The 25,251-nt window shown below is 37.8% G+C and overlaps 1 protein-coding gene across 2 annotated transcripts in view; it reads left to right on the forward strand.

Annotated features, from left to right (window-relative positions):
- Positions 1–366: 366 nt before the first annotated feature.
- Positions 367–25,251, forward strand: part of PPP2R3B (protein phosphatase 2 regulatory subunit B''beta) — a 47,696-nt gene continuing 22,811 nt past the window's right edge. Inside the window, exons 1-2 of one of the 2 annotated variants that reach the window (XM_005486384.4) lie at positions 367–507; positions 1,762–2,124. In XM_005486384.4, the coding sequence (XP_005486441.2) occupies positions 1,777–2,124 (348 nt within the window). In that variant the 5' untranslated portion in view covers positions 367–507; positions 1,762–1,776. Of the gene's footprint in view, positions 508–1,761; positions 2,125–15,274; positions 15,784–25,251 lie in introns of those variants that run through there. The other variant, XM_005486385.4, reaches the window with a different exon arrangement.

Raw genomic sequence — 25,251 nt, forward strand, 5'->3', positions numbered from 1 at the left:
GGAGCAGCCCGTCAGAGGCCGAGACCTTGTCAGAGCTCTAAGTTGAGCTCATACGGCGGCGGTGGTGGTGGCTCGGTCAGGGCCGGGCAGGGCCGGGCAGCGCCGGTCCGGCGGCCCCGGCTGGCCCGTCGCCATGGCGACCAGCGGCCGCGTCCCGCGGGGCGGAAGGGCCGCGCTCTCGCGAGATGGCGGCAGCCGGGCCGGGCCGGGCCGGAAGGAGGCGCGCGTTTGAAGGCGGCGGCGGCGGGAAGGGGCCGTGGCGGATGCGGAACGGGGCAGGTGAACGTGGCTGGTTGGGGCTGCGGAGTCACGGCGCTCCGGAGCTGCTGCTGCGGGCTCAGTGTGAGGCCCGGCCGAGCGGAGCGAGCCTGTGGCCGCAGCGCCGGCTCCCCGCGCCGGGGCGGTGCCGGGCTGGCCCCTGCCCAGGACCGTTCCTTTCCAGGCGGGTGGCGCTTGAGGGTGCCTGAGCGCAGCCGCCGGCGCCGTGACGGAGTTGAGCTTTAAAAAGTAAGGAGACGAGTTTTCTTCACTTTTAGAATCGGAATAACTGAACTGCGTAGTTATCGAGGTTCAGAAAGTTTAGGTGGTGCACTTCTAAAAGGCTTCTCGCTCTGCCGTGGGACGAGGATGAGCTTTAGGTTTTAGTAGGATGTTCGCTTGCCAGGTGTTATTCTGTTCCAAACTGAAGTGCTCGTTTTAAGGCTTGTTCAGCCAAGTATTTGTATATAGAATCATTTAGGTTTGAAGAGACGTCTAAGATCATCAATCATGTACCTTTTATTATGTGATTTTTGTATATAGATTAAATTTTGTGAAGGGCTTTAAAAAAAAAGCACAGACGGAAGGAAGCATAGGTTTTTATTTGAACTGTACCAAATCATGAAGTAATTGGATGCTGAAAATTTTTGTAGTAAATTTTGTTCTGTTCTCAGTGTTTCATTCCAATCCTCTGTCTCTCTAACGCACACAAAAAAAAAACCCCAACAAAAAAAAAAAAAAAAAAAAAAAACAAACTAGAAAAACTAAAAAACACCAAAAACCTGGGGTTTTTTTAGGTGAGTAACTGAACCTGAAATCATACTGTCGCAGTTCTTGAGTTACATTGAATTTTGGATTTTACATTGGTTTTGAAAAGCTGCAAAAGTGAATGTCAAATAAGAGGTTTTAAAATATCAAATGGCAAGGCTTTGGGAATATCTCACATGGGGGGATGCAAGATGTGGAATCCATATCACAACCTCAGAATGAAAATCGAGCCTTCAGTCTTAGTTCTAAATCTCTTGACTGAAAGACTTGCTTATTAAATCTTATTTGTTTTATCAACAGGGTTTAGCATAAACTGCTTACATATTTGCTTCTTAGTATGTTCAATTATAAGTATTTTCCAGACCTAGGTTCCATAATACATGTGTTTTAACACAGTTTCTTAGAGGATATTTGTAATATTTGTTAGCTATCTTTTTGAAAAAGCCCAAGTGCAATTTCTTGTTCTCCAGTCTCCACCATTTACACAGTATGCTTTTAAAATAAGTTATCCATTATTTAAAATAAATTATTGGAATTGACTGTGACTGATTTATGGCTTACATTTATAAAATGTTGTTGAAGTCACATGTTAAAATATAATTCTCAGCTTCTGTTGGTATCTTGAGGGAATCAATATTAACACTTTGTTAAATAATGCCTGTGAAACACTGAAAGGTGAATGGAATATTTATATGATTGTCAAATATTTACTTTGAATTTGAACCAACAAAACAGGGAAACTGGCAGAAAATGTCACCTGGAAAAGTTCTGCAACCTGCAGTGAAAATGAAGGTGGATGAACTCTTTTTGTACTGGTTGAGTCAGCCTGCCACTCAGCTAATACTAAAGGACTGCTTGAGAAGAATCAAGAATAAGGAGGAAAAGGAGTTTGGTAACACAGATTCAGGAAACAGTAACAATAAGAACTTCACCAGTAAAAATTCCAATTCCAAGCAGTGCATATTAGGAGATACCAGATTGCCTTTGTTGTCTTTGAGTCCTCCTCAGCTTTCTACTGCTCTTCCATTGGTGACTCCAGCAAGATCAAGGCACATTTCTAATGTTAGAGCAACACATCGATCCTCAGGGACCAAAGAAGTAAGTTTGTTTCTTTTTAGATTTATTTGTTGAAATGGAACTGACTTTTGTGTTTGTGGTATTGGCAAATTATGTAAGTAAATAGTTACCCCAGAGGAGATATCAGGAGTGGAGTGAAGCAGCTGCACTGAACCTAAAATACCAATGTTTGTGTATTATTAGTGTTAGTGGATAGGTGGCCTGAGCTTCCATAAGACTATCTTGGGTCCTTGCCATCTAATTGTGGATAAATTTAAGTCCTTGTGTTTGTGTTCCTTTTGTAACATACTGCCTTGACTGCAAGTATTCCTTTGTCTAATGATACCAGGCACTGTTGTTAGTACAAGACTCAAATTTGGCTTCACTGGATCTGCATATTAACAAAGTAATTGTTTTGGTACTGCATGGTACACTCAGCACTTCCTTCCTAATGAGCTCTTTATTTGTAACAGACAATGCCCTCTTATGCAAGGATGGCAACCCTGCCCCCAACCTGAAATCTTCTTTTTAAGCTTGTAGTTCTAGTTTCTAGTTTCTAGCTCTTTTCATAAAGAAAAACCAAACTGGATAGAAAATTTTGTCATGACTGACAAAATTAAGTGTTGCTTATGTATTATCAACAACCCTAGAATCATAGAATTACAGAATGGTTTGGACTGCACGGGACCTTCACGACCTTCTAGTTCCAACCACCCCGCCATGGACGGGGACATCTTCCATTAGACCACATTGCACAAAGCCCCATCCAGCCAGGCTTTGAGCACTCCCAGGATGGGAGATGCACAGCTTCTCTGGACAGCCTGTTTCAGTAAAGAATTTCAATAATTTCTTCATAATATTTGATCTAAACCTACCCTTGGTTTAGTTTAGATTCAAGCCCTTTTAGTTATGTTTAGTTAAACCCTTTCCCCTTGTCCTGTCACAACATGCCCTTGTACAAAGTCCCTCTCCGGCTCTCTTGTTGGTCCCCTTTAAGTACTGGAAGGCTTCTCTAAGTTCTCCCCAGAGCCTTCTCTTCTCCACTTGGAACAGCCTCAACTCTCTCAGCCTCTCTTCTTTGGCAAGATACTGCAGCCCTGTGATCATCTTTGTGACCTTCCTCTGGACCTGCTCCAACAGATCCACATCCTTCTTTTGCTGAGCACCCCAGAGGTGGGCACAGCCCTCCAGCTGGGCTCTCACCAGAGCAGAGCAGAGGGGCAGAATCGCCAGCCTTGCCCTGCTGGCTGGCTGATTTTGATGCAGCCCAGGATGTTTGGCTTTCTGAGCTGCAAGTGCACATTGCTGGGTCATGCTGAGCTTTTCATCCAGCAACATGCCCAAGTCCTCCCACCCCAGGGCTCCTCTCAGTCTGTTCCCCACCCAGTCTGTTTGTGGCTTGGGATTTCCTTGTCCCAGATGCAGGGCCTTCCACTTGACCTTGCTGAACTTCATGACAGCCATAAGGACTTCAAAGAGTTTTTATGCTGTTTGTGCTATAGGACTATAAATTCATACATTTTAATAGTACTGGAAAATTTTAAGAGGTTGTAATTCCCAATTGCTCTATATACTTTGTTATCTAACTTATTGCAGTGTACAAACCTGGTATCCCAGAGAAGCCTGTTCATTTGGGTAAGGGTAGAGAGGATAAAGCTGGGATGTTTAAGAGGATCAGTTAGTTATTGTTTGTTATTGATATGCATTGAGTGTATATCAATACTATATAAAGACTTACCCTTTAACCCACAGGAGTAGCAGTATTACACTTTTGCACTTAAACATTTAATCTGAAGTGATCTCTTGGTTTCATAAATACTAATTTTCAAATCTAGTCTGACAACTTCTTAGCTCCAAAACACCACATGTCCACTCCAGTGTTTGTCTAGATTGACTTTACAATAATAGGGACTTGTGTTTATGTACAATCACCAGCCAGACAGCAGGGCATGATGACTGATTTACTTTTTTGTTGTTGTTCACACTATTATATTTCCTGTTCTAGTGATATGCAGATAGTCAGTCAACAGATGCTCAGTTTATTCTCGTATCAGATAAAAGCAGGCAAAGCAAAAGACAAAGTTTTCTGTTAAAACTCACTGTTATTTACTATACTTGATCACTAACTTGTGTACTACAATTTCTCTTCATGTGTCTTGGTTGATTGCTTGAAGTAAATCCCATACAGAAGAACTAGAAGAGATTAATGAAGAGTAACATCCTTGACTTAATTGGAATTGTTTGTATAGTGCTGAGAGAGAACCTAGAGGAGTTAGGTTGTTCCTTGCTTGAGTAGGTTGGGGAGGGGGAATTTCCAATCATATTTATAGCTTTATTATTCAGGTGAACTAAATCTTCATCCAAAAGTTTCTTAATCTCTAAGTGTAAATTGCATTTTCAGCTGGATTTAGCTCTTAAATAAATACCACCAAGAATTGCATGTTCTGTCATGACAGTGTATTTTCTCTTGGAAAGCACAATGTACCCCAATTTCTTCCACAAACTACCTCACACAGTGTCAAAACTAATGCATCTGCTGTTGTGCATCTTAGTATGTTTCTCAGATGAAGCCACAATGGTTCTACCTACTTCATATGAGTTTTAAGTAAGTTTGAGGCCCTCATCTTGTTTGTGTAAGTAGAAGAAAATGTTTCAGATGCTGGACCTACAGTACAAGCTAATACAGATTTAAATTCTAAATATCAGTCCTAGAAAATGGTAAGTTAATGTGCTTAGCTCTGTGTGCACATGGGTGATATTAGGAAAAGGCTTTTACATCCAATCATAAAGAGCTGGGGAATTATTTCTTTTTGGACTATGTAAGTCAACTTAAGCATCTTACTAAACTTTTTCTCATTGTGCACTGGAAGTCTCATAAGGCAGCATAGAAGCAGTTAACCTACTTTGGCATGATACATTTTCAGTATCACTGAGCTAAATCACTGCATTTGATTATGGGTAAGGCTGCTGTATGCCTTTTCCCTGTTTCTTAAAATATTCCTTCAATTTTTTGAAGGATAATACAAACAATAAAGCTGATAACAGAAAACCACTATCTTTAAGTAATTACCAGGAAGTAAATATGATTTTGTAGGAACAACATTTCCATCCTACAGGTTTCTGTACTTGTTAGCAAAACATGTTTTTCTGAACAGGAAGCGTTCTTAATTAGAATCTAATTAGATGTGTAATCTTTTTATACTTTAAACAGTAGCATATGAGCAAAATAAGTTGGTGTGCTGATGGCAACCATTAAACAGCATTAAATGTACTGTAGCTGTCAGCTATTGTATTCAAGGAGATCTTTGCTTTTTTTCCAGAGATTAGCTTGTAATTGAAGCCTGTGGGTTATATTTCTATCCAAAATACAGAAATTGCCGTGTATTTTGTTGAAACACTAATGTCATGCCAGAGGATAATTTGCTGTCTTTCAAGATAGTGGAGCCCTCTCCTGATTAGCAAGTCAAAAGTACCTATTCCAATAATGAAATAACCTACATGGTCTTTATAGAATTTTTTCATCTGGACGGGTCACTTAAAAACATGTTAAAAGTAAACTGTTGACTTAATCCAAATGCACATTTCAAAACCTGTTTGGAGCTCTACCATGAAAATTCATTTTTCAGTGTGTTTGAATGCAAATGAAAACAAAACAGTGTTTGTTTAGGGATTTTTTTTTTCCTTTATGGGAAAAAAATTACACTTTCCTTTATCCTTTACTTTGCTTCGCTTGCATGGTGCCATTCACAGTGAGGTGGATATGTGACTGTCCCCTTTGTGTAAACATGTTAATTGCCGAGTTCTGGGGCTTTGGTTATATGATGTGAAGTGCTTGCTAGCACTTGGTATTCTGCAAGTAGGCCTGTGATTTCTATGTACTGTATGCTTCAAATAACAAAAAAGTAGAGACAAAATTTCAGCATTCAAGTCTCAAATATTTTCTGAGTGTATTGTTGAAGAAATTCTACGGCTGTAACTTTGAAGCTAGAAGGATGCTGGAGATTTCTTCTAACCCTTATCACAACTGTAGATAGATTTAACAGCGTTTCTGGCACTCGAGGTTATCCTAAGCACATGGGGCATACACAGTTCTACGCTGTGCATCCCACTGTCAAAAATCCCAGTCCTCAAGGTCTAAAAGAAGCCATGGGCAAGATGTTTAATCCTGACCAGCTGGTGTGCAAGGCATCTGGGGAAATTATTCACAGAGTTCCCTATGGGCATTTTGTGGGATGGTGGTGAAGAGAGAATGTGATATAATCAGAAGTACTTCAAAGTTATTTTCCATTTCTCTGCAGGGTCAACCTTTGGTATAAAGGTACTTCTTGAAATGGTTTCTTTGTTTCCTCTATTTGATAAGCATACTGTTCCTGTTTGTTATCCTGTGGCAATTAAAGCTCATTTTCCTCCTATTTCTGTAACTTGTAAATGTTTTTACTTCTTTAATATATGGCTGCTTAGCTTCAACATGAGCAACATTCTTGCCAAATTTTTGTGATGAGTTTCTTGATTTAAACATAGTGATACTGCTGTGATCCATTTTAGTTTAAAGGGAGGCTAGAATGAAGCCTTTTAACATGGGCTGAAGTCTGAATAACACTTAACAGTTGCTTTTTGAAACAAATTAATTCTGAGAGCTCCAGGTGGAGAGTAGCTCGGCTGATGCCATCATCTTATAGGTGTGTCTGCATCTGAATTGCTGCCTCGTTCATAGCAGAACTGTGAACTCCAGAGCCTGGGCTGTGCTAGCATTGCTCTGCACACCAGGTTGTGCTGTGTGGTCTAGCACAGACACTCCCTAACTCTGTGTCAGACAGAGAGTTTTTAGTGCCATGTCCTGTCACTAAGTGGGGAGGATGCTGGACTTGGCTTTCAACTCAAGCCCGTGACTTAAAGGGAGACTCTAAATAACCTGCTGTCAAACTGATGTACTTTCACAGTGATAACTGGGCACTATGAGAGATGTCAGCATTAGTGTGATCTCAATAAAGCTCCTTCTATGGTGCCAACAAAGGAAGGGCAGCCAAAAGTTCATAGTAAAGTCTGGAAGAGTGCAGTTATAGGTACTCCTATAAAATCATAATTAGCTTTGAGTGGGGTGATGTAATAGTAGTCAACATAAGCAGCACTGGTAGTATGTTGTGTTATTCATCTTAAGCTTTGCTGTACTGAATAGCTTGGAATAGAAGAGCCATTTTCCTGATTAAAGAACTAACTGTTCTTTTTATTCATAATTGAGAAACTGAAAGTTGCTCACTGTTGCAGGGTTTTGATAGTGCTCCTTATTCTAACTGTATCTTGTTACCCTGGCATGTAAATGTTACTCTTGTTGGCAGTTATATTGATTTTGTTCACACTTTGTGCTTTATTTAAAAAATAATGAACTTTTGTCCTCTTTCAAAGTGGCAGTTGCACTTGTGTCCTACTGGAAACTCATATTTTTATATGCTGCATCTAGTCTAAGAGTTTTTGGAATTTCTAGTACTGAGAAATGGAAATGAGAATGTTTTAGCTTTCTTCAGGTGAGTTTGAAGCTCACCTGAATCCTGACCCAGGACAATTAAAATTAATTCAGTTTTGAATGATGACATTTATTAATGACAGTCACACCTTTGTGCGTAACTGGCACTTAAAAGCAAACAAAAAAAAGTTCAAAGCTATATCATCATAGCTTTCAGGTCATCACTTTCAGTAGCTTCTCTGTTCAGTCTTTTAAAACAAGTCAGCTTAATTATAGCTTTATATCAGTCATTTAAACAGTTCATTTTTTAAATGGATGTTCAGTCTGTGAGGAAATTAGGTATTGATGTAGATGAGATCGCTTTTTTTGGTTTTTTTTAATCCAGTGATGCTTGAGAACCTGTTTTTGAGAATTTCTTCATATGTCTTACATTTACTCTGTCAGCAAGAAATAAACTTGAGGCCAAAAGTATGCATGGGCTTACTTCAGCATAAAATCATAAATGCAGCTCATCCAGTGAACGAGTTTGTCCACTGTTGTTTCCTAGTCAATGGGTGCTCAGGACTTTTCAGCAAGCCATGTTATGAGAAAAATCTTCCAAATGCCAGTGGTAAAATCACATGACCAAATCTTGGCAAATTAAGAGATTTTGCACTCACAATTGTCTTAAAGTTGCCTTGCTTTCATTGTATTTAAGTCACTGCATTGATTCAATAAGATACTAATTAAGCCTACTCATTGTTTTTCACAGTCAGCAACACATGGTTACTAAATTTAGTGTTTTAAGTGTGCCATAATATGTAAATAACTCCTTTATTATTTACATATAACATGTAAACGTTGTAGTGTTGTGGGGTGCTGTTAGTGTGGTGTTCTTGTCTTCCAGTTAACCACATGGTACCAATGTCTGGTATATAAGAATAATTTGTATTCTGCAAACAACAGATACAACTTAAAATGAGTCCATGGAAACCTACAGTGACCAAGACGTTTTTTTTAAAGTGTGTTCCAGTATTTAATGTTAGTTGTGCCCCTTTTGCATAGCAATCATGTGAAAAATAGCTAGAAACTGTAGAGCCACCCAGGTACTGCTTCTTGACCACAGGTACTTGCAGGAATGATGAGCTCTTGGGATATGTGTCCCATTAACCTTGTGCATGCTGTTTAGTTTCATTTAATATGGAACTAGCCTTGGATATTTGTTCTGTGCAGATCCTACTAGAAACTTGGGCTGATTTCAGGTTGAGTGGGATGAGCTGGAAGTCTAAAAGGAAAATGTACATGGAATCTACATGGGGAAACATAGGGGGGAAATACTGAGTGGGTGCTGAAAAAATCATTGCCAAATACTTGCAAGATGTGTTCAGTGTGAATTAGGTTCAGTTTGACTTTCTTGACAAAAGAAGCCTTGTAGAACTTATCAAATTACTTGATTAGGTGTTTTTTTTGGATTCAGCAGAACCAGGAGAACAGTTCTCAATGAGTTTTATTCCTTTAGAAGCTAGATTTGTATTGATAAACAATAAACAATCTTCTAAATTTTGTAAACATTTCTAGGAGATATGATGAATACTGATTTCTTGTAAATAATAATCTTTGTGACATACTTTACCCAAAGATAAAGCAAACTATTTGAAATTATGCAATAATGAGACAATGAGCTAGATTATTTTTCCACCTGCAAAATCTTTGTGAATAGTCATTTACAGCAAATACTGTAACAGGAGACTTTCCTGTTGTAGTATCAGATTTTTTAAAAAAAGATGACTAATTTTCTTCCCTTACTTGCTTTTAACATACTAAAAACACCACGTAAAATTTTGACTCCTTACTGATTTGTCAAGTGACAAAATTAAGCCTAGTATTTTAGAACAATTTTTCTAGACTGCTTGAAAAAAAAAGTAAAATTTACATAATGACTTACAGTAATGGAGATTGGAGTAAAGTCAGGAGTATTGCTCCTGTTCTGGCAATGTATTTGGGTTGTTCTGCCTTGTAAGATGTATAATTTCTTGTGTCTTTTTTCTTCATGTGTAATGATTGCCCTGTTAGTTATTCTGAAAGCTAAAATTCACATGGTTGCCAGTGATCACCTTCTTTGCTCTGCCTTCTTTCTTTGCTTTGTCCTTTGGCACTGTATCCTGTTTGCAATTTGTGGACAGTTTTCCATTCAGTTCTATAGGAATCAATATAGTTTCTGTTGCTTCCGTTTCTGCTATCAGCAATGATTTCAGACTAATACAACAACACAATTGTATTAGATGAAGTCTTCATAGGAGTTCTATCAGAAATCCTAGTTTTGGTTGGTAAATTAGCCATTTGTGATTTTACTGACAGACATGTAGGACAAAGTCTGTGTCTTAAGTTTCCTGATTTGTTGGTTTTGTGTTAAGATCTTCAGGGAGGGAGATCTCAAGTGAAATCATAAGCAAGAAACTGTTCTGCAGTTGTCACTGACTCAAAATTATTGTCTTGTGATTTCAGGGACTAAATTGCATGATGCTGTATTTAAAGTAGTAGTTGTATTTTCATGCATTAATCATTCTAGTCTGGGAAAAGATGCTTTTGAAAGGATTAATTGAACATTGAGTTAGTGTCCAAAAGATGGAAGTACTGAACAGGTTATACAGTGTTTAACTAAATTGCTGCACAGTTATAAAATGTCATTCATGTTCTTAATGCCAGACTTCTAAATTAGTGTCAACTTCTAAATTAAGGTGACACAATGTAAATAATAACAATAATAACAATCTAGAAATTACTAAATATCCAAAATGGCCAGAGTGACTTTGAAAAGTTCCATAATGCATATCCTTAGACTTGGTTGTAAAAGCTGCTGTCTCATGTAGGAAAATTTCTGGCATTCTGAATCAGCCTGAATTGACTGTTCATTTTAATCTAAGTCTGCTATTCAGAGGCTTATGTTGGTAAAGTTACAAGTGCATATACTGTGGACTGTAGCTTCATCTGTGGATAGCCTCTGTAGCATCACAGTTGATTGAAAATGTAAAAGCACAGCATCTTATTAGAGGAAATATGACTAATTTGTGTAATCCATAGTAGATTTTTTTTCTTTATAGCTTTCTCTCTTTAATACTTGCCTCATCAGCAACAATTTGGGTGGTCTTGGTTTTCATGATCTGATGAATAGGGTCATGTGAAGATCATTAATAGTAAATAGGCTCCATCTGCAAAACTATTTTTTCCCTTAAAAGTCAGTTTATGCTGTACACAAATAAATAAAATGTAAAGTGGCTTTTCTTAAGACAGCAGAGAACATGAGAATTATTCTGAAGGGTTGTAAACCATTCCTTTGTCAGGCATTGGTTTTATAACTTATTGATGCTTGCTGAAGTTAGTCTGTCAGATGCAGTTAACAAACTGAAAAAGGCCCTTGCTATGTCTTTGGAGTCCAGGCTGTGTAATCATGCAAGGTGACATGTATCTTATCTGAGTTGTAAGCTGATAATGGCCCTTAGCAGCTGGTGTTCACACACGGCTTTCTTTTGGTAATGTGCAGAAAATCTGATCAGCCCCTCCTTCCTGGCCTTCTAACATGACCACACATCTGGCATCTAACTGCTGTCGTTTTACTTACTCACTGTCTTGTCTCCTAAGAATTCTGGATTTTCCTAACTACTGTGGAAGGAACTGCCAGGCATTGTTCTGTCTAATCCAAGACTACTGGAAAATTTAAATAATCACTCAAGAAGGCATTTACATGCAAGACTTCCCATTCCAGTGGGGAGGCCTTGCATCCTACAAGAAAAAAACTTATGTATCTAGGCCCAGATGCACATGAACTCCCTTCCAAGGCCAAAGGATCAGTTTCTTCTTGGGAAGGTAGATTTCTGAACTGCACAGTGTCAACATCTAGCAGTTCATCAGTATGTCATACTCACTCCAGGAACACTGTCCATGACTTTAAAGCAATCAGTTTCCATAACTGGTTGTTGAATATGAGCCTAATAACTTGATTCCTTCTGCTGTGTACACATTGTACATGTTAGCTCCCTTGGGTTTTGGGAGTGTACTGCTGAAAAGGGATGACTCCCATCCAAAGGACAGCTAGGGATGGATAGTAGTACTTGGTTATTCTGTTCAGTTCACAAGTGCATTGTTCTCTTGTTCTCTTTTCATGCACAGCAGTTACCAGTTGCAAGTTGCTCGCAAAAAGTTCATTTCAGGATCTTTCAGTACAGCAAAGGTGAAGTATGGACTATCTGATTTAGAAATAATTCTTGATAACATTAAATAATGGTGGTCGTCTAGACTAGACAATGGTTTTTGTGTGGAAAAAAAAAAGAACTCAGCATTTTAGGGTTGTTTGGTTTGGGTTTTCTTGTTTTCTTAGTCTAGCAAAGAATTGATTCTTTTGTTTGTCTTCTAGTATATTTATGTAATTTCTTCTATGTATTTTTTTGCCTCACAGTAGCTGTGTTTTAGCAAGCATCCTTAGCTGATTGACTTCTTGTATATTTTCCTGACCTATTTGTTTTTACTAGTGCCTTCTTTCTCTTTAAACCTCTGAATATATCTTAAATACTACATTAGTCATGCCATATTTTTTTCTGTATTGAAAAGCTGCCACCTTGCCTTGCTTCTCTTAACTGCTGTGTTCTGCTCCTCACTATTAAGTTACTTTTGTAAAGGGTTGCATTATTTGCATTACAGCCCATTACATTGGCTGATTTGGAGGTACAACAATTTTCTTTCCACAGTTAACGCAGAAGACACTCTTAGTTTCTGCACCATCACAGGCTGAGGGATGCTGTTGGGTTCCATGCTGTTGCCATTGGGATTGCCTATTCAGCCTTATTTGAATTTCCTCCAAAAGCCAAACAGGCCTTCTGTCATCTTGGTTCATGTTTTATTGGGTTGAATGCCAGACTCCAGCAACTAAAGTTTTTATATGGCTGAAAATTATTTTCTTGGGGTCTTCCTGTAATGCTTTTTCCAGATTTGAGGTCACTTCCACTTAAGAGATTAAGACATTAATACACTGCTGGTATATGCTTCTGACAAGAAATTCTGGTTTGCTAGGCAAATACTTAAGGGGTTTTTAAAGTTGTCTTCAAGGTTGTATTTCCTCTACAATACCCAGAATATTGTGTTATTTTTGCTGTGTTACTCTTGTGTATTTTCAGATCTTTGTTAAAGTGATGAACTCTTTGGCCACAGTCCTTGAGTCCAGTCATTCATAGTGTGTATCTTTAGCTTTGGAAGGAAGCTCTGAGCATGCATCTTCCCCCTGTTTGTTTATCTAGCTAATAATAGGCTGCCAGGATACTTGAACAGCTTCATGGCTGGCACCCAGACCTTCACCCAGTAAAGGATTTTGCCTTAGCTTTCACTGAAGAGAATTCAGATTCAGAATAAAAGTAACACTAGAACACTTCCAGTTCAGTCAGGATGAAAGCTGACTTTCCCCTGTGATTAATTCATGACTGAAAAGGTAAAAGCAGATCTTAGGGGACTCATGACCACATTGCTTTATAAATGCTCAGTCTCCTTAAATGTGGCAATACCAACCCCTTTTCCATTTAGATGGTGAAAATTATGTGTTTAGGAGCCAGTTGCAATCTCTGGAACAACAAATTGCAACCTGTGAACAACAAATAGCCAGGTATATAAAGGACCACTAGGCTGGAAACCATAGTGCTAAAACATGTTAGACTAACAATGGGATTGACTTGGAGCAGTGAAGTAATATTATGAGAAAGCAATGGAGAATATTCAAAACACTGAACCTGGTTTGCTGGTTAAGTTATGATGGGTTCTGAATTCTGTTTGAATAAAGGAGGGAAATACATACCTCCTTCAAAAATGGAGTTCAGAACATTTCTTTGTTACTGAGGCTCCTTCAGCAGCTTCAGGAGCTCCAGGCCTTTTAGGTTTCAGACTGGCACTTCACTCTTTTAGGTTAGCTCTCAGTGTGACAATCCATCACCTTAATGCTATAACACAGCCACATCAAATAAGATCGTGCATGCAGCAGCCAATGGGAATGCATCACCTGGTTGAAAGGGATGAAAATAGCAATTTAGGTGAGAAGATGCCTTTCCATACCTCAAATAAGGGCTGTTCTGCTTAACCTGAAACACAATCTGCCTTGCAATACAACCTTCCTGACCTTCCACATTTTGGTCTGGAATGGTTATCTGTTGCCAGAATAGGATTCCTCTCCTACTCTAACACCTCAATGCTTCATCTCAAGTTCCAGGCACGCTGCTGTTGTGTACTGCATGCCCAGTTTTCTGTTGACTTCCCTGTGGCCAAGATTTATCCCAGGTTAGTTGATTTAGTCTTCCTAAAAGACAGTGAGTGACAGCCAGATTTGCTCAATGCAGTTGGATAGTCTGGTCATGCCAACCACAACATGTCTGACTCTTGCCTTGTCAATTCCTTTCTTGTTCTCCCGCTTCCGAAAGAAATAAATATCTTCATAACGAGCTGCAGTAGAGAAGTGGGAGGCAGGGACTGGACACTAAATTAAAACCAAGAAAGCAGGTGTTTTGTCATTATTTACTTTCTAACAGTGTGTCATAAACTAAAAAAAAATCCAGTTAAGACAAATCATGTTTCACTAGCACTTTTTCATAGTTTTCTTAATTGAACAGGAATATTTACTGTGGGATTTTAATGCAGTGTTACATATGGAATGGCTATGAATGGATAAATATGGCTAAAGATTATATGGGAGTAAAATAGTGCCGTCCAGTAAAAGAAATATCTGACATAGTGGTGGAAGAGTTGTTTTGGGCTGTGTATATTTTGTGTAATCAGGAAAATGGCCTTATTTAAAGTAGGAGGGATGAAAACTGAGTAGGTTTGGCAAGGTCTTTCGTTTTATGCTGTTTGTAACTAAACTTGTGCATGACAATTATGTTGATAATAAATAGCCAACATCTCTATCTTTAGAGAATTTGGAGGTGCTAACAATGTTCACAGCCTGGAATAGTAAGAGTTACTGTACTCATAATTGTAATGGTGATATTTGAAAAAAAAATCCATCAAAATAGCTAAAGATTGCTATGATAAAGGTATATCCATTTAAAATGTGAAAACTCCACTAGTTATAAGTTAATGTACCTAAAACTGCAAAGAAGAAGGAACTGAAGGTCACTGGAATTTTCACAGAAGCTTATCAGATTTCTGTTTCCATGAAGAATGTTGATGTGTACTAATACGTGGCCTCACCACCCCCATAAAAAGTATTTGAGATTTCAATACATTGAAAATAGAGTGGTAGCAGAGTCTAATGCTAGTGAAATGTGACAAGTATGCAATCTAGTATGTGGATATTAATGTTTATAAAACTATTTAATAAAAAAGTATCCTGTCAATTTTTTTTCAAATTTTGTGACATCATTTATATTTCTAATGTAACCGTTTGGTAAAACGTGGTTTAAAGCAGTGTTTCAGTGTGGTAACATTAACTTCATTTCTGCTATGGTTTTCCGTCTTAACATTTAAATTTTTAGATTCTTGAAATACAGTAGCTGTATTTAAATATATCTATTTATTGATTATGTGAGCCATTCTGAAAGCTGTCTGAAGCTCTTTGTCATTGCCTTCGTTGTCCCAGTGTAATAGAGTTCCTACGAAAGAACAAAATAGTTTAAAAGGAATTAATTGCTGTGTAATAAGCCTTATCCTTCGGTGAGGTTCTTCATTGAAGCTAGACAGTGAGTGTTTTGTGACAGAAGGGAAAGCTGAGGGGGATGGGAGGAGGAGGAAGCTAGAAAATAACCATGGCTGGCCTCTCTGCATTCCTGTAGGCCTTGCCTTTTTTAAAATTGGAAGCTGCTTTTATAGATGCTCCTCCAAACACGGTTTTCATTTTCCATACTGTCCCATTTAGTCTTTGGAATGCCTGGATGAAAGGGCAGGTCCCCAAAGTGACTTCCCAATCTGTTTTTGCAATTCCAGCCAAGTTCCCTTTAATGTATGGAGCGGGCGAAGTTGAGCTGACTCTTATAATATCCCAGAAGTCGGGCGCAGCTGCTGCTTTAAGCGGCGCTGAGAGATAATACAACAGCTCTGCTATTTACTGGGACTCGAGTGCCTGGACTGGCACACAGAGACATTATATGAAATCCGAAAGCATGAGGATAAAGGAGATTTCTTTGCGGCAAGATCCTGATCTAAGAAAGGAGTTGGCACTGCTAGCTCGAGGATGTGATTTTGTTTTACCTTCTAGATTCAAGAAGAGACTGAAAGCTTTTCAGCAGGTTCAGGTTTGTCTTTCTGTTCTTATACAATTAAGTTATTGTTGTCAGTTGTACCTTTATAACTACTCAAACTGCAGACAATGCTTGGAAGCTGTCACTCAGCTAGCAGGGTTTTGATAGTCTGTTCCATATATGATGATTTCTTCTGTGTTTTAAAAGACTGTGGTGGTGGTTTTGTGCAAAGAAACGATGAGAGTTTGCTGAAGCACATAGCACAGCTCAAGTACAATGTTTGCACAGAGGTATATGCAGTGCAAAGTTGGTGCATTTAATGCTATTAGGCTTTTAAAGACTCTTTTCCTTAATCTGTATAATTGCAATCTACATGCATTTCTCTGGGGGGTTTAATTTTCCTCTTAACGGAACTGGACATATAAAAAGTACTGAAATAGGCTGTAACTTCACCAGCTCAAACATAATATGGTAAAAAGTGCTTGGATACTTGCATGGTGATTCTGAATTCCTTTAGATTGTTTATTTTGGACTTTTTATTTGAATGAGATCAGTTGTTGCTGCTTGATTCACATGTGTACTGCTGCTGTTTTGTAGCAGTGAGTTAAAGATACAATTTTCAAGTGTGCTTAAACTTGAGAATAGAAATATTTGAAAAGTAAAATCAGAAGGGAAACTACTTATAGAGTCCATGTTCAAAGAGATTTGTTATCCTTTGGAGTGAGAAAAAACATACAACTGTTTTTGAGAAACTGAAATTTGGTATTTCTTTGAATACCCTTTAAGATATACAGTGATATCTGAAAGCATTCACTTTGACCTTACTTCACCCTTACTTCTAATTCATATACTAAAATAAAGGTGTGTCAGTGAAGGCATGTGTGAATTTTTTTCACCCTTTTTTAAATTAAGGAAAGTTTAGCAGTTGAATAAAAATTACATTAACTTAGAATTTCTGGCATTGTTAGTTATTCTAAATATAGCCTGCTACTTAATTTTGAGTTCAGAGCACTAGTGTCCCTTCCAGATGACCTTCAAGAGAGGGACATAGAGCCCTATGACCCTAAAAATGTATTAGCCTTCTGTCTTCTATATGTTTATTTAAAATTTGTTTCAAGTGATCTTTATAAACAGTGTTTATTCCTTTGTGCACAGCAGAGTGTCAATGTTGACTGTGCTGATTTACACCATTCAGCATAGACATGTGAGTTAAAGGATTTTTGACTTGTGTCTTCAGTGCTGAACTAGAGACAGGTACATTGATTAGAGATAGCAAGAAAAGAAAATACCATCTTAATTACCCAAAAGTAGTGGTAGCAGTTAATATTTGGGCACCTCAGAGGAGGAGGCAAGTTCAGTCTAGTCATGGCATCCTGTTGTAAACAAACACAGCATTACCTTGTGTGGTGCCCCTTAACTTGATCTGTCTTTCATCGAGCGATAGTTGGATCACTTGTACTTTTACAGGGGCTTTTTATGTTGACCTAGAAAACATCTCAGTGTAGTATGGTTCAGCATAGCTCCAAGCTACTAACTGCTTTAGAAAACAGCTTGTCTAATCTGTAGGGGCTCTAGGATGCTGCTGGCTATAAGCTTGCAGTGAAGACAGTGAGCAAGTATATTTCATTTTTTAACCAGTCTTGCACTTCCTGGGTAAATGGCAACTGTAGAATAATGTATGATAAATTACTTCATTAGATTACAAAAATTTTTGAGCAAAACAGAATTAACACACGTATAAAACTAGAATATGAGGTCTGTCATTGCTCAATTTGATAGAAAGCATTTTCTCGTAAGTTCCTTTTTTAGGTGATGGTTTGCTTTGACCCCATGATGTTAAGGAGAACTTTTTGGAAGTATCATAAAAAATTAAATAGGGGTGCTAGTAACTGTTGATATAGAAGATGTGTATTTTTTACCTGCTGTTTTATGTTAATTCCAATTTATCCTCATAGATTAGGTGTTTTTTAAATAGTAGTGTTTATCAGCTACATAATCATTGAAGAAATTTCATGTTAAAATTAGAGACTCCTTAGAGATTTTGTAGAATAACTTTAAACAAAACTTTATCATTTCAGTTGCCATGCTTTGTTGGTTTTGGAATTTACAACCTCCTATTTCCCTGTATAGGCTTTTAGACACAACGGGTCATGAATATGATGTAAAATTAGAATGGTAAAGTCAAACAGAAATGGAAAATCTATTCTTCCATATTTCTACTACAATCTTGTAATTTTATAATTTGTTAAACAAATGACAGATTCTCGTTAAGAGGTTTGTGCTATTAAAACCAGCATCTTAAAATAAAAAATTAGTAATGGTGCTGAATTGTGAAATAACATGTGGCTCAGAATCTGCAGGTTGGAATGACTGGGTCTTCCACAGGTTCCAAGAATTCTAAGGCAGTGGCTTTTCATACAGGGGTATGTAAGTAAATAATCTGTGTAGGTAATCCCCTGTGGTTTAGAAGGGGTGGTCATTAGAGCACAGCACATCAGGTTTCTTGAAAATCTTTAAATAGACCACCAGTAGTGAGGTGGGTTGTTCTAGAATGTGGAATAGGCTGTTCCTCAGTTTTAATTTAAAAATTATGATGAAAATTGAATTGAAAAAACCTGAGCAAAGTAGGGCTTTATGGAAAGAGCTATTTCTCGAAAGAAAGATGAAGCAATACATAACTGTTGAAAAGTTCCCTGTTACCTTGGGGAGCTAAATTTCATAGTAGGTATTTCTGCATAAAATGAAGTAAAACTTCATTCCATCTTACCATTTTGTTAATTGTAAAACCAATGTCTTTCTTAAGTACCTAACACCTGTGGAATATATTGAGCTCGGAATGCAACACTTGAAGGGTCGCTGTGCTTGTCCACCTTGCTTGTCAATTTATCTGAAACTTTGGAGGAAGAAGAAACTCTCACCTTGTCAAATGTATTGGCACCTTACAGATGTGAACTGAAAGGCTCAGCACTGTATTTTGACCAACGTCTGGTGACATCCCTGCCTGTCAGAGCTGGAATATAAGCAGCACCATTATGCATGCTATATGAGGAAAATATACCTCTAGTTTGAAACATAATTAGAATAAAATACATGTGTGTACACTGACATGCTTATACATTTAACTCAGTGTAAGCTAAACCTGGGAAAATGGGTATTTTTTGAAACTTAGAGGCCACATGGCCTTAGAAAACTGCAGAGTTCTAATTTTAAAACTAGACTTTTAAAAAAATCTAATAAATTCATGCTGAATATCATTTTTTTTAAAGGAGCTAAAAAAAATCTGCCCTAAGTTTTTAATTAATCCTCTCAATGTTAGTGACAGACCTGTGCTGGCATATTTTTTGATACTTTTAATGAATTATATCTCAATCTGCTGTGCCTACTGGGTGATCCCTTGGTGTAGTTGTATGCGTCACGACTCAGTGTGAAAATGGAGAACTACTCATTTCATGACCACCTGTTAATGATACTAAATGCTGCTTACACACGCTATTTATGTCAGCTGTATGAGAACTATTTCTTCAGCTTCTGCAGTGTCTCATGAGATTGCCTTGCCTTCTGAGTGAGGTGGCTTTAGACTTTAGTGCCTCTTGATCATTTTTACCTTCCTTTGTTACCAAAATGCTACATAAATGCTTGTGGCATGTTCAAGCAATGAACACGGAGTCTGTAGGTACTCATGTGTGCTGGGCTGGTGTATATTTGTGATGTAGTGCACACAGTGATTCTTTTAGTCATGAAGATAATTCTCATTTCTGAGGCAAAACTACTTTCAAAAAATTTAATTGAGGCTGTTGGGTTTACAGCTATAGTCTCAGAAGAAGGTTGTGTAACAGTTAGAGGCTTCAGGCATGACAGCTTTCCTGTTAACTTCAGTTTTCTAATTTAACATAATTTGTAGACCTTTTAACACCACAGGGAGAGGACCCAATATTCATTTTTACATAATACTTTTACATCAGGCACACAAATGCCTTATTAAAGAGCACAAGTGTTTGCTGGGAGGGCCAGAGATGGAATACAAATCTCATTCTGACTGTAGCTAATAGGTACACATGATGCTAGCTTGCTGATATAATGCCAGTTTTCCAGAGCAGGTGCAAACGTTTAAAACAGAATGAAAATATATAGGCTGCCCACTGAGACTTACTAGTTAAGATGAGGTTTTCCATAAATGGTTCACTGCTAGTGGATTGCCAGGTTTTAAGCTCTAGTCTCTTAAAAAGAAAGTGTAAATAAGCTGGTAGATTTTTGCCATTTCTGTAATGGAGACTCTTGGTTCAAACGTAAAATGTATTGGCTGCCTGTGATAGCAGCTTCTTTACCTGGTCATAAATCTATTTTTTAAATTATTATTACAGAATATGTGCACTGTTTCTATAGAAAAGTCAGTATGGTGAAAGTTTGTTACAGCTTACTTGCATTCATGATTTAAGAGTCTAGATGTCAGTTCCCTCTGCTGCTAAGTTTTGTGATGCAGCAATTCATACATTGAAGAGTTCAGATGTACTTATTTTTCCCTTGAAATAAAACATTCCCTATTCTTTTCTCTATTTTAACTGACACTACTAATAGTAGATGTTGTATGACTATTGGTAGTCCTAAAAAGCCTGAAACAGTTCAGCACATCTTCATGTACAATGTCCTTCAGCTTTTACAGGGCAAGAGGGAGATGAGATTATTTTTGCAATTGTCCAAATGAGAATTTTTCAGGGCATCAGCAGACAAGCAGGTGACAGGAGACTTGCTCCAGCTGTTGACTTTGCAGCTCTGTAGTGAGGGTGAACTTGGTGACACTTATTGTTTGAGAAGATTCTTCTTGAAGTCAATTGCACCTAGTGATTGAAGCTTGCTTGTTGTAAACATGTAAGGATAAAAAGCTATTGCAGAGTTTAAGTGGATGTCTGTCTTAGCTGTATGTGTTACTTTTGATGTTGAACTGATGGCCTGTCCTGACAAGGGCTGTTTGCTGTAGACAAATGTTAGAATTGCCTCGGGTGTACCTGTCAGTCCATTGGCTGTGTACAATCAAAATAATCATGTACTAGGAGGAACTTGCCAGATTGTGCCCTAGAAACAGTTGGGGAACAGAATACACTGGGAAGGAATAGAGGAACTGATTTAATCTGCAATCAGAGTATTTTCTGAGGAAGCTGCAACTGTATGACAAACAGTATATATTAGTGACTGGAATACTTAATTTGACATAATTCATAAACTGTAGCCTGTTTGACAGCAACTCACAGGCACTAGCAGTTATACTATCAGTAACTAATTTTTCTACTGCTTTTGTCTTATTATGCAATTTTTTAAAAATTAGAAAATTTTAGAAAATTGTGTTTCACGGGGTAGATTTTTCTGAAGAATCTTCAGTTTTTTTCCATTTTATACCCTTTTCCATTTTTAAATTAATAAGGCATGTGAAAAAGAGAAAAAATATCTTCACTGGATAAAAAGTGTCATCATTACTAGTGATGGCTAATTCTCAGAGGAAGCCTTGCTCTAGAAGCCTTTGGTAAAGGTTTTGTCAGCAAATAAAGCAAGTTACCAGTAGATGTGGAAGTAACGTGGAATGATCTTGTGCCCCTTTGGGAGGCACAGGTAACTGCATCTTCCATTTTGTGTTTGTGAAAACCCAAGTGTTTTCTGAATAAATCAATAAGCTCTTCATGCTCCATATTTTTGATATTGAAGCTCTGTGTGGCTGTACAAAGAAAAAAGTGTGCAGCCATATTTGGAGCTGTTTCTACAGCAATAATGCTTTTGCAATAGCATCTTCCAGTTCCCAGCAGGACTGCATGATTTACCTATGTCAGCTCTACCAAGCTGCAAATTGGGAGAATCTCAGTGTTTCCAAAATCAGAATTGTAGAAGAACTTGAGAGAGACATCTGTTAGTGCAGCATATGTATTACTGAAAGGGAGAAGATTGGTCAGTGTGTGCTATAATGGTTAGGTATCATGCAGAAAAATACCAGTTTACCTCACCCTTCACTAACAAGTGAAAATCAGATTTTGACCATTTAAAAGTTTCCCAGTGCTACTTTTGTGTGTGTGTATGTGATATGATTTGCCTGTGGTGGCCATTCACAAATGCTTTTAGCTGAATGTGGTTTTAAATTCTATACCCCAGATAGTATGTATGGAATGCATTTCATAGTTTCAGGTGGAAGCTTTTGCTGGATGCCACTGCCTACAGTCTCTTCCTACATTAGAATATGCTTTCCCAGATGGGTTTGTGTAGATGGTCCAAAGTTTTCCATGCTCTGCTGCAGTGCTGACACTTCAGTGGCTTTTTCTTAAGGATCATTTTGGCTATTTCAATTTGGCTTGGTTAAATAAAGGGGGAAAATGTTGATAGTTGTACCGTAATTCTTTATGCCTTATAGGAAAATTTTCAAGACTTATTCATGTGGTAGCCCTTAGCACACCAATTTCATTCAAACTGGGCAGGATGCTTCGTTCCCAGGCTATCACAAAATTAAGAGTACTACTACTTACTCTGCTGTCTTAAAATAAGGAGAGTAATTAGCTTCATATAGCAAACAGCTTAAAAAACCCATTTCATTTCTTACCTCAGAATCAGAAATTAGGGTCTTCTTCAGTCTTCATTTTTACTGTTACCTAGGATCCTTCCTTGTGCTAGTCCTGTCTGCTCTAAACATCACTGAATCTCTTTTAATTTGTTTATGGAATTGCAGCACTGACATGCTGTAACATGTCAGTGATCCCAAAATGGGACAGAGCAGTGTACGGGTTCATCTCTAGAGTAAAGTCAATTCATCATTGAGGGTTAACATTTGCATTGAACGCAAAACCAGATTACCACATGCCTTTTTACAGAAATAGACTTGAGAGTAAATGGCCAAGAATGCGCATAAATGTGATGAGAGTGATAGTCCATTTATTTAAAACTGAGATGAGTGCACAAACTGGGATGCAGGAAGGAGAGTCCCACCGTATTTTTCTGGTCAGAATTTGAACACAGGATTGCTAATTGGAACATAGGCTGCTTTGGGAGAGTTGCTGAACTCTGCTCTCAGACCTTAACTCAGGTCTCATGTATAAAATTGGAAACAGTGTAGGTTAAAGTACCTTTTTCCTTCTAATGGTATATTGCTAGAATTTTATGGGAAAGTGTATTAATTTTTCCATTTCCTTTCCCCCATGTAGCACAAATACTGACTACAGACCACACTGGATGAATGAAATTTTCAGAGTTAAGGCTAACAGCAAAAGTCAGCTAGTGTAAAACTGCAGCAGGGTTAAAATTAATGGATGTTTATCTCTTACTGTGGAAAGAAAGAGGAGCATGTATGATAGAATTAGTCTCTATAGCCCATCTAAAAACAACTGCCAGACAGTCACTGAAGGATAGCAAGCTGAAGTCCAGGATAGAAGGAAACAACTGGGACTAAAATGATTGTTGCCAGAGGAAAGACTTTTACATATATACCCTGATGACTGGTTTAGCATGGGTTCATTCTCTGTAGGTATCTCAGGGTTTGATCAGTTTTATATTTCTGACTAAGTTATGCAAAATTAATCACAATCTTAGCATGGTTTTAAGCCTAATGTAATCTGATTTTAAACAATACTGCTGCAGTACTCCCTGATCTTCCTTATGTTAGCAGCAGAACCACATTGCTTCTAAGTGGCACCAACTGAGTGAGATTTGATGAAGACAAATAGGGAGTTTTAATTTTGCTCTTTAGCTGTCTTGGTGACCTGAGGCAATTCACCATATTGCTTCAATGTCACTAGTGAAGCAAGTAAATTCTGTGGAGGAAGGGGAAGATGCAGGTATGCTGTGGTATAGCTTATCTTATGCCATGCTGTAAAGTTCATTATTAAGATTTCAGATAAACTTAGTGTTTTTAAGATGATTTTCAGTGCAGTAATTTCATTTTAGAGTAATAGAACTTGGCTGGAGGAAGAACCCAGAAATTTTCAAAGTTCTAAGTTGTCTAAGGATCATCTTTCACAGAGGAGAAAATACTGTTTAGCACACCAAGCTGAATGGGAAGTAGTACAATCAGTGAACTCTTGCAGTAAAAAAATCTCATTAGTTTGGCTGGAAAGATGCTAATGAGGATGACACAGAAAGCAATAAAACAGCATCACACTTCAACTCAAATAACTTTAAATGTAAATGTCTACCACAAGGTCAAAAGAGCTTATGTTAGAGGGGGCATGTTTCTCTGGGCTGCTTCTGAGGAAAGTTCTGGTAGTAACCTTACTTTGTCTATCCTGAAACAGATTTTTGAAGGCGCCTCAGCTTGTTAAAGTATTTGATATATTAGAACAGGTTTTTCAAAACTGTTGTCTTTCCTCCAAATGAGAATGAACCCTTTTCTAAATAATAGTAGTGCAAGTCTTTTATGTGAGATTTTCAAGATTTAAGTTCCATAAAACTACTGATAATGTCAATTGTTTAACTAGAGGGAAATGTTGATTCTCACTTTGCAGTTAATTAGATAGTAAGCTTAAAAGGAAATATTTCTGTGATTTTATTGGTCAGGCTTAGATTGACAGCAATAACAGAGCAGAGGGATGGGAAGGCTGGTTAGGTGTTCCTTGTGAGCCTGCTTACTGACAACTGTTTATTACATTCACAATTACTGTTTAACTGGTCAGCTGTAACATGCATTGTATTCTTAAGAACTCACTGAATTTAATAAAGGAAAGACTCATTAAAAAATGCTACCCTTTGAATCTCCATGTTGGCTTTCATTTTCTGTTGTGTGTCAGGGAACTTCATGCAGTTATCTGTTTTCATTTTTAGGTGGTTGAGGAGCTTTAGAGGTGGGTGGTTGCATGGATATTGGGATTTTAAAGGCTGAACTGCATATCTCTGCAGAAAATCGTCTTAGCTTATTATGCACTTTGGTTCATCCAGGTAACTTTAGCATAAAGTAGAATATATAAGACTAGATGACCTAGTTTGTTGAAGAACTAGATTAACTTATGTACTGCACATTGTGAGCAATATTACAACAGACCTTTTTTCCTCCTAAATTCCTAGTTAAAAATTACTAAGGAATTGAACCAGACTATTTTATCTATTTGATAGACAAAAATCTCTTTATAGTATTTTCAGTATTTAATGCCTTTTTTTGGGGGGGGGGGGCGGAGATTGTGGTGCATCAGTTAGTAAAATCCCAGTGTAAAGTTGGATGTAAATGTGAGGTAGAATTTTTGGGGTCCTTTTTTGACCCTGCTGTATGCATTCCAGTGACTTTTCTCTAGTGTGATCATTGTAATGGAAATTCCTGTCAAATACTACAGCAAGAGCTGACTGCAAATTCTGTAAATATTTTTAAATGTTTAGGGTTGGGCTTTTTTCAGAGAAACAGGAAGAAAAAATGTTGGTGTAATCAACATTTCTGAAGTTATCTTATTCTGTAGTCCTGTCAAAACAATGTAAATACCAATCAGTTCAATCCAGATAGTGACAGGACAAGGGGGAATGGCTTTAAACTAAAAAGAGAGGAAAAATTCTTTACTGTGAGAGTGGTGAGGC

Source organism: Zonotrichia albicollis, chromosome 2, assembly GCF_047830755.1.
Source record: "Zonotrichia albicollis isolate bZonAlb1 chromosome 2, bZonAlb1.hap1, whole genome shotgun sequence".
NCBI classification, from domain to species: Eukaryota; Metazoa; Chordata; class Aves; order Passeriformes; family Passerellidae; genus Zonotrichia; species Zonotrichia albicollis.